The sequence below is a fragment of the Poecile atricapillus genome, chromosome 17 (assembly GCF_030490865.1).
Source record: "Poecile atricapillus isolate bPoeAtr1 chromosome 17, bPoeAtr1.hap1, whole genome shotgun sequence".
In the NCBI taxonomy this organism is placed as follows: domain Eukaryota; kingdom Metazoa; phylum Chordata; class Aves; order Passeriformes; family Paridae; genus Poecile; species Poecile atricapillus.
This window is the reverse complement of record NC_081265.1, coordinates 6790632-6800635: the sequence shown is the minus strand read 5'-3', so window position 1 is coordinate 6800635 and position 10004 is coordinate 6790632. Positions and strand designations below refer to the sequence as shown.

At 46.2% G+C, this 10004-nt stretch overlaps 1 protein-coding gene across 2 annotated transcripts in view; it reads right to left on the bottom strand.

Moving 5' to 3' along the window:
- Positions 1–1006: 1006 nt before the first annotated feature.
- Positions 1007–10004, bottom strand: part of LLGL2 (LLGL scribble cell polarity complex component 2) — a 33113-nt gene continuing 24115 nt past the window's right edge. Inside the window, exons 13-26 of one of the 2 annotated variants that reach the window (XM_058852541.1) lie at positions 9784–9937; positions 9582–9686; positions 8515–8807; positions 8106–8259; positions 7663–7834; positions 6872–6988; positions 6205–6371; positions 5291–5555; positions 4431–4581; positions 3852–3889; positions 3355–3402; positions 2787–2829; positions 2011–2072; positions 1007–1656 (exon numbers count right to left, since the gene is read on the bottom strand). In XM_058852541.1, the coding sequence (XP_058708524.1) occupies positions 1649–1656; positions 2011–2072; positions 2787–2829; positions 3355–3402; positions 3852–3889; positions 4431–4581; positions 5291–5555; positions 6205–6371; positions 6872–6988; positions 7663–7834; positions 8106–8259; positions 8515–8807; positions 9582–9686; positions 9784–9937 (1777 nt within the window). In that variant the 3' untranslated portion in view covers positions 1007–1648. The remainder of the gene's footprint in view (positions 1657–2010; positions 2073–2786; positions 2830–3354; positions 3403–3851; positions 3890–4430; positions 4582–5290; positions 5556–6204; positions 6372–6871; positions 6989–7662; positions 7835–8105; positions 8260–8514; positions 8808–9581; positions 9687–9783; positions 9938–10004) is intronic. The other variant, XM_058852542.1, reaches the window with a different exon arrangement.

Below are 10004 nucleotides of genomic sequence, written 5' to 3'. Positions count from 1 at the left end.
GTGCACCAGGATGATGCACATGCACAGGGTCACACCAGCTCAGAAGCTGCTGATTAAACCATCATTTCCTGTAAATTTGCAGCATCAATGCCTGGCACAAGAGGTGGAAACAGCAGGACAGCTCCCTGCCAGCTTCAGTCCTGCAGCAAGGGACAAGGAAATAATAAAGCAAACAAATATAAGGAAGTGAAAACTACTTTGTAAATGGAAACTGAAAGAGAAGTCTCTCTAAAACCTCATTAGCAATAAATTAGGTCTCAAAGGAGGTATTAATACTTCTAGAAGGAAGGGTGCCTGAAGCACCTGCTGAACAACTCTACAAGCATTTTTTCCTGCAGAATAGAATGTGCCATCCTAGTGCTGTAGGTAAGAAAGGATCCTTCAAGCCTTGCTTGGGAAGATCAAGACAGAGCCTGAAAGAAGAGGGCTTCCAAGGAGAAGTTTCCAAAGCATGCCATTCCCAGCAACTCAGCACCATTCCAGGAGGATTTAGTTCTTCCTCACCAGCTGTCACAGTGCTACAAGCAAGTTACAGTAGAAAAATTTCAGAATACTTTGTTGTTTTTCTTAGCTGGAAAAAAAAGTGGTGTTAGGTGAAGGATAAAGGAAGGAAATTTTAAAGAGAGGCAAACTTCTCTCTGCAGTTTCACCAACTTCAATTCCAAATCCACTGGCAGACAGCACAACAGCACTGCCAGATCAATCCTGTCTCCCTCCAGTGTTATCACCCAGGTTATTTCAGGTCAAACCAGCAATGATCTTCCAGGAACTATAATCTGAACCAGTGCCCCTTCCTGGCACCAGCCCCCATCCCGTATGGATTGCAGGATGATGACACAATCACTGCTTCTCCCACCCAACACCTTGCTTTGCCTCCAGGAGTGCTCTTTGCCCCCCATCAGCTCAGAGGGCAGCTCCATCTTCTCCCAGACATCTCTGGGTAATATAAAAGAAGCTGCTGAAGGACAGAAGAGATATGAGAGAAGACAAGGATCACAAAAGGGAATTCAGTTTTTATTTACAAAAAAAAAAAAAGCAATGTAGTGTTGAAACAAAAATCAAATTCAATTAGTTTTCCTCCGATTTGAATGGCTACAAAAATAGATTCTACCCAAATCCATAAAGCCAGTTAACAGTACCATAACAAACAAATCCCAAAATTACTCATTCAGATACCACATACAGCAGTCACAGGGATCTAGCATATATTACTTAATGTTTTCTTTCTTAAAGTAAATTTCTAAATGTTTCTGTTAAAACCCATAAGATTTTAAAAAAATGTACAAAAAATAATTGTTGGAGGTAACAGTGTGCGTTTATTAAAATCCTGCACCAAGGCAGTAAAACATTTATAATTTAAAACCCAGCCCTGTAGAAAAGAGAAATGTGCAAACATTTGAATGTTATATGTACTCAGAGGCTTGTGGTACATCAGACCTGGCATTCACTGCTGTCCTAAAGCAAGGCAGGCTCCAGCAGGAGAGGTCTCCAAGAGGCACTAAAGGGGAGGCAGAGGCAGAAGCACACGAGCTGCAGCTCCCCAGTCTGGCTGCTGGGAGCACTGGTGCCTTCTCCCCAGGGACGGTTTGCCCAGTCAGTAGTGTTATGGCACTCGATCCAATGCCAGGAAGTCCTCGATGAGTTCTGGTCAATCTGCTGTAGGAGGGAAGAATGCAAAAGCCATTTGAAAAGGCAGGCATTGAAATCTTAATGAGAGCTAATGAGCTGATACACTCAGATTGCTGCTGGGAGCTCTGGCTACCTCACCAGCTCACTTTGATAAGGGTAAGAGTCAGGAGCCTTCAAAGGATTTTTAGCTCTTCCTTTACCGCTGGTGTAGCACATAAGGTGCTGAATAATGCTCACACACCACTCAGCCAGCAGATTCCCACCCTGAAAATTCAGGTCAGAGTTCTGCACAAAGCATTTAAATAAGCTGAAGCTTATGAAGAAATTTCATTCTACTTCATGCTTCCTTTGGCTGCTTCAAATATCTTTAGCCTCACCTACCTCCTCCATTACTTAGTCCATGTCCTAACTGACTTCTTGCCAAATTTCTTTCTGCATAGCTTCTGCAATGACACAAGAAAAGAGGAGATTATTGCAATGCAGTCTCATCCCATCCACTCCCAGATGCTGACAGAAGACCAGGATGAGGTAGTGTCCAGAGGAAGTGCACAGAGCAGAGCATGTCAGGCAGTCACTGATCCTTCCACACCAGCAGTTACCAGTCCCACCAAGCTTCCTGCATCCTTTGCACACAGTAGTCCTTTGCCTACACTTGGTAGCCCCTGACCGTTCCAGGGAGATGAGATAAAGCCCCGCAGCCGTGGTGGTAGCTCAGCTCTATTGTACAGACAGAATGGGAGCAGAGACACTGAACACATCCAAGGGACAGTGTCAAGCCAGGATTGAAACTCCAGAGTCCCATCCTTGACCATCTAAGCCCATGTGGCCTGCCCTTAGATCAGTATGGGTTGACACAAATAGAAACCTGTATGCGAATACTCAGAGTCCTGTTCCTTGGGGATGTGGGAATGTGATCTCTCCTGCTTTTCGGAGAGAAAGAGACAAAGCATTATTCATAAAAAAAACGTCAAGGGACAGCATGTGAAAGAGAACCTGCCTCTCATTTTTGCCCTTTGGTAGCTTGTGGGATGCACATGTGACCAGATTCCAGCAGAAGGATCCCTTCCATCAAGAGGGCACCCCCCTGCTGTCACCTCGATCTGCCCTCCTCCCCTGCCAGTCCCAGCCATCAGGAAGAGAAGTTGGTTGATACTCACCCTCTGCCCCCCTCCAGAGTACTCTGGATCTCCTTCAGCACTTCTGGAAAGCAGAGGGTTAAAGCAGTGAGCCAAACCAGCAGGGATCTGCTTTCAGGCAGCTGCCTGACCACATTCCACCTCCCCACTAAACAGCCTCCAGAACCTGCCTCCCACAGCTCAGAGGTCAGTCCTTAGATCATCACTGCCTCTTCAACCAGGTTTTTACTGGGCAGGAGGCTGGCACACAGGACTGAAGCAGTCATTTGCCAGAAGAAACGTTGCCAATCCCTGTGTAGCAGAGCCCAAAAGGAACTGTCTGTTCCAGCTGTCATCTTACACAAGTCCTACTGGAAATAAAGATCCTTCTCTTATCTCAGCAGGGAATGCAGCTCTGCAGAACAACCCCTGCCCAAGGGCATGGCTATCTCTCCAACCCCTCATTTCTGGAGATTCAAGAAAACCCAGCATTTCTACCAGTAATTACAGATCCCTTGGAACTGGAATCCACAAAATTCCCAGCAGCTATCTTCTTTTCCCACCCAGAAAGGCACCTTCCCTCTCAGCAGCAAGACTTCTTCTCACTCACTTTCATCATTGAGTAAGGCATGTTCCATCAGCCTCCCAGACTTCCTTTCTAAAAAAGAGTAGGACGAAAATCTTTTACCTAACAGTATTTTCCTGAAATAAGTGCAGTTTTGGAGAAATGCACAATGGAACTGGATTTTTCCCCATGTTAACTACTTTTCAACTTCACTGAATGCTTCACAACTAATCCTTAAAGTCTCTCACACACTCAACTGGTTTTTTTTTCAGCAATAGTAGTTTGGGTAAAAGAAGATGTAAGTAAGTTCAGACCTTTCCTCCAGCAAAGACTCTATTCTATCCTTTAAGGGAACCTTCTACATGCAACTTACTTCAGAGCTATCACCTGAAATACAATCCAGGCAGGCCACAATGTTTTCTGCACATCCCTCCTTATTTTTCCCTTTCTTGGGTAGAAAATATCAACTGTAGCAATAGGAAAGACATTTTGAGGTTTACACACACCATGCTACCCTCAGTACACTTATTTTTTTCACTTACCATCTTCTCCACAGTCACCTGGACTCTTTCCTGGTCCCCTAAAAAAGGAAAGGAGGCAGAAAATGATTACTGATGCTGAGGAACAGGGGTGCAGAGAGTTCCTGTGTGTTCTTGGCAGCTACAAGAGGTTCCAGTGTACATCAACTAAATGGTTTGCTGAGTGTAGGGTTTCACCACATACTGGTGATGCAGAAGTCTGCAAGCACCACAGAACACTTCTAAACTCTTGGAATAAAATTCCTGTAGGATCTCTGTGAGTGTCAGATCTACTGTTACTTGCTGATATCCCAAGAGGAGAGGAAGAACTCTGTATTTTCCTTCACAGAGCAACAGCTCAGCCTCAGCACTTGGGAACAAGCAAAGCAAACCAGGGTTTGCTCTGAGTTTGTGACTCCAGCTTAGGGATAGCAGTTCCAAAGCTTCCTGCTTTGTCCTACCAAATGTACTCCAAGTAGGAAAACCATCAGGGGGAAGGTTCCATTTCCTGATGCCAGTCCCTGTCTGGATGTTAACTCCAAGGGGGTTTTCTTTCCTCCCTACTCAGACACGCTCAGTGTGCAAGAGTGTTACAGACATTACCTGGATTTCCTTGCAGCATTCTCTGTGCCAGACTTGTGCACGTGATTGTTGCTTGTCACTTCTGGCACATCCACAATGCACCGGGGCTCCACCAACCATTTGGTGGAAAGGGAAAACCTCTCAAACTCCGATGGTGAGATCAGATAGAAACCTACAGGGGATTAGAAATTTGTAAGGGCATTTGTCAGGAAACAGTTCCAGAAACAAAGGTGATGCTAAAAAATAATAGATCTAGGCATGATCTATGTTTGGCAGAAAGGGTTTTCTTTTCCTTCTATCTAAGCAAAGAGAGATCATTGAGGAAGATATTACCCCAGCTCCTCTCTGGTTAGCCTAGACTCTATGCAATTTAGTAGCAATTTCAGGTTATGCTGAGACATAATTCTGTTCTCCTGTCCTGACACTTGGGAAAAACAGCACAGAAATACACAAGAAATGAACTGGAAAGCCGTGATCCATCTTCAGCAGATGTTGGATCCCTGTTTTGTAATGTGAGTGCTGAGACACAGGCTTGTACAGGAGGCACAGTGGAGCCATTTCCCAGAGCCCCCTGCTTAGAGAACCATTCCCCCCACACCAGACGAGAGGAGAGCGGCCAGGTGGAATTTATCTAAGGGGCACATCCAAGCTGAAAACCACTATTCACTCCTGTATTCATTAGCAGGAATGGAATAAACTCACTCCTACTTCTTCTAAATCATGTGTTAGTACCTGTTGGCAGCTGGTACTACCCAGAAACACAATGAACACATTTCTGAAATAGTCCTACATGTGTACAAAGCCAGCTAAAAAACACTAAGCTGTTACCCATTGTCTCAAACCCACAACAAGAGGGATGATCTGGGAGGAGCCCACCTCACCTTGGCCATATTTGGTGAAGACACAGGATGCAATGCCACTCACATCCTCCTTGCGGATGCAGGGGTAGCGGATCTGCAGCTTGAGGAAGGGCAGGGAGATGATCTGGATGTCTCCCAGGTTGGTCAGCACTGCCAGGTCATTCTCGCTGTAATCATCAGTCTTGCAGCTGCCAAAGTTGGCAACTGTCACCTTCCGTACCCTGCAGCCTTCCAGGGCTGTCAGCTTGAGCTTCAGTTTGGAGCTGACCTTGGGCAACGTGAAGACCTGTCACAGAAATGAGACACTGACACCTCTTCCTGCACAAAGGCAGCAGCAGCAGCTCCCCAGGACAGCTGCTGTTCTCTCCCTGGATAATGTCTCCATTCACAGGGAATACACACAGATGTAACCAGAGCCACCCCCCTGCTCATGGCATGAGAACGAGTCAGCCACAGGCAATGTGAGAATTTCTGTTCTGACACCAGTTTTACCCTTCAGGCTGTAACTGCACTTCCCTAGTTTTTTGAAACTCTTCCCCTATTTGGCTACAAATTAATACAGAAAGAGAACAGGGTTTGAGTTAGTGTGCAAAACAAGAAACTTTCAAGCTACTTCAAAAAATACCTACAAATTTCTGCTTCTGTACTAACAACAGAAAAGCTCTTACTCAAAAGCAAAAGCTGCCTTGTCCGAAGAGAGTAATGTAATGCAGGCATAACATTTTTATATTCAGCATGTGCAGCACTATGCTGAACACCCAGTTTGCCAGCACACACCTGATTTATGGACTGTACTGAAGTGCTGCTCCAGGGCTGTTCTTCACGTACAGGAGAACAAGAACTCCCAAGAGTTCTCTCTCCACTGAGCAGTGCCCAGTGCTTTAGCAGATTTCATGCACAATTCAAAGGCACCTCCCTCAGTAGGTGACACTCACCTTAAACTGCTCTTCAGATACCACCAGCAGCTGGTGGCTGCCTTGCATATCAGGACTCTTGGAAAGGTCATGTGCTACTTCTAGAGGTTCTGGGAGGGGAGTGCTGCGTCCATCCAACACAAGTATCCCCACAACAGGAGCCCTGTGCATCAGCTGAATCTCTTTGGCTAGACAGGCAAGATAAGGAGGAAAAACAAATAGAAAAAACAAATAGGAGTCTAGTCAGAAACACTGTTAGAAACTCATTCACATCCTCTCAGCGCTGGAGACCTATATACTGTGGTTATAGAAATGCTGCCTAAAAAGATTTGGTAATTGAAGGGCATTAGGGCATTCTGACCGGACTGATGAAACTGTTGTCACATAAAGACAACAGGCCCAGCTGTCAGAACAACAGACATGTGCAGTGAGAGTTGATGGCAAACTTCAGTGACAGCTGACACAAATTTACATTTCTCAAGTGAGTTAGAAATGAGGTTGAGGCACATCAAGCAGTGCTGGAGCTCCAGTTCAGCTGCTGCAGTGAACATTGCTTAGCTCAGACACTGCCACACTTGGCTCCAATCACTGATAAACAGAACTAATTGAGCGACCCTGCTTTTCTGGCCACAACTCCTGTGAGTGATGGCTCAGATCCAGCAGAACCCTGCTTTCACAAAGCACTTACCCTGCTCTGCCCTCACAGGCTCATCCATCCTCCTCTCAGCTGGAGGAACACGTAAACAAAAAGCGTAGACTGTCCCTCCATTGGTGCCAGCCCACAGGGATGGGCAGTGCCGGGAGCCTGCAGTGACAAAAAAGCCCATGAGCAAAGCACCATCCATGACATAACAGCTTTCCCTGGCTATACAAAACCTCCCTCTGTTTGCACCCTAAATAACTTTATATTAGGGGAGACCTGCCAGGCAAACTGCAAGTTCTTAACATTCTTTTCCCAACACATGTCCACCAGCAGCCCTTAGAAAAGGCACTGCACGTGAGCAAAGGCAAAAGTACCACCACATGAACCACAATTGCAATGTCCAGTTTCCACACATTTATATCACAGATGAGCAGAGTAAACTTGTGCATGCTATCAGTTTGGGCTCTGATCCACAACCAGCCACCAGCTTCACCAAAATTAAAAGTCTCTAGCAGAGACAGGGGTGAACTTCAGAGCAATAAGAGAAGGAAAAGTTTATATTAAAAAGTCAGATGCAAATCCAGCATGTTTGAAAATGATATATACAGACTTGATTCAGAGATGAACTGCCACTTGCCTTGGATTAGCCAGCAGCCCAGAATGGCTAAATAACAATTCTGTATGACAACATATGCTCTTCTTCTATATTGGTTTTCCAGCACAGCACAAAGTAGGACACAGGAGGTGCTGAGTTTTCCTGGCAGTAAATCCTAATACACTCCTTGGCAGAAGTAAAAACCCATTTGGAAGAAGAGAGAGATGCTTTTCCTACTCACTGTCTCTCAGGAAGGTATCAGCAAAATACAAGGTTCGCACAAAGCCAGTGAAAGAGTCTTCTGCTGAGCGTGCTTCGATCTTGCGCTGGACTGGAGCCAGTTCCATCTCCTGCAACGCATCCTGGTCAAACCTGGCATTTGCTTCTTGCACCTTTGCAGGTGAGGAGACACTCTGTCAGTCAGGGATAGACACAGCAGGGAGAGAGAGAGAGAGTGGAAGCAATAGAAAGGCACAGCAGAGTCACACCAGTGAACTTGTCATCTGAACTGATCTTCTGTAAAAATGTGCCTGTTTTTATCTAACAGAGCAACATCAGAAATCGCCATTTTCCCCTCATACCAAGAGCTACTGGTTTGATAGCAGGGCTGAGACCACCTCCTGCTCTAGGCAGTCTCAGCAGCCTCCAAGCTGCAAACAGATCCCAAAAAGGTGAATGTCTCACCTCTGAGGAATTCCCACCACCGCCTCGTCGCTTCCTACTGGACACACGGCTTCTTCTGATCCGCCGGAAGGACTGACGGAGGGACTTCTTCAAGGACTTCACCCGAGACAGGGGACCTTCTAAGGCCAGCTGGTCACTGGGATGCAGTGTGCACCTGGAAGAGGGAGACAGTAGCCACGTGGTCACCTTCTACTGGGTGACAATCACTCCCAGGAATACAACAGCATAAACACAAATGTTGGAACACACATATATTCTGGAAGATTTTCAAGGCTAGAGAAATAAGAAGCAGAACTTCTTGCTACTGTGACAGCTCTTGAGAAATCACTTCTCACATCTTGCTTTGTTAGTAATTCCAGGTCATCATTAACATAAGGTACCACACACCCCCTAGCAAGATAAAACTTACTTGACAAAGACCAGTCGCTTCTGCTGATGGTCAAAAAGCCCAAACCCATGACTTGTACCAAAGGCCACAAGCTTCCACTCCGAGTGCAGGGCCAAAGAGGTGACCACTGCTGGTGGGTGGCATTGGACAAGGACAAATGGCTGAAAACCAGCTTCAAATCGAACGGGCCCATCTCGAGTTTTTAGCTTCTCGTGACCCTTCCATCGATAGCCCTCTTGGTCCTGCAGGAGATCTGCTTCAGCATGGTCCACCACATGTTCTGCATCCTCATCATTCAGTTCCATCACCAGCACCTGGAAGAAAGAGAACAACCTTTAGTACAGCTTTTGCTGTGCAGGCAGATCTCCAAACTGCAGCCTTTCCCTACAGCTGCTAAACTACAACACCTCTCAGGACATATAAATAACAGCAGATAATGTCTAAAGTAACAACTAGAGAAAACAGAAAACCCCAGAATGGTTTGGGTTAGAAGGCACCTTAAAGATCACCTAGTTCTAACCCCTGCCAGGCACAGGGACACCTTTTCTGCTCAGAGTTCCATCCTACCTGGCCTTAAACACTTTCAGGGATGGGACATGCACAACTCCTCCAGGCAACCTGTTATAGGGCCTCACCAACCTCACAGTAAAGAAGTTCTTCCTATCTAATATCTAATCTAAACCTGCTCTCCGTCAGTTTGAAGCTACTCCCCCTTGGAAATAGTCTCTATCCATGCTTCTTGTAGGCTCTTTTCAAGTACCAGAAGGCTGAAATTCGGTGACCCCAAACCTTCCCTTCTCCAGGCTGAAGGATCCCAATTCTCCCAGCCTTTCCTCACAGCAGAGCTGCTCCATCCCTCTAATCAACTTGGCCTCCTCTGGATTCACTCCACCAGCTCTATGGCCTTGCTGTGCTGGATACAGTGCTCCAGGTGGGGCCTCACCAGAGCAGTGTCTCATGAAGCATTTCCAGAAAACAGATAAATTTACCATGAGATAAATGAGCATTTCAAATTTTAGCAGATCTCCAGATTAGACTGAAACCTGCACTGAAAACCATGTTTATGTTGATTGTTCATATTCCAATACCTGTCCTGCTGTACCAGCTACAGCCAAGTATCCACTGTATTTACACAGGTAGATCTTCTGGATCCCAAGTCTTGGATCATCACTGTAAGGATCAAAGGTACCAACCTAGGCAAGAGAACAGAAAGGGGCTGTTCTTTAACTGGGGCAGGAATGAGAACTCACCAGGTTTTCAGGATGTTTCTACAAGCAGCAGCTCTCTTACCTTGCGGAGTGGAGGCCATTCGTCCTCCCCCAGGGTGTTCATGTTGTCATTGGGATCAGCATCTGTGAGGAACACTCTCACTGTGCTCAGTTTATAAAGGAGGTGCAAGCAGACACCAGAGGCATCCCAAAACCTCACTGTGCCATCCTCATGCCTGGAGGGGAGGATACAGGAGCACACATCACACAGGAGAACAGCACATGGAGGGTAACACAGAGGGG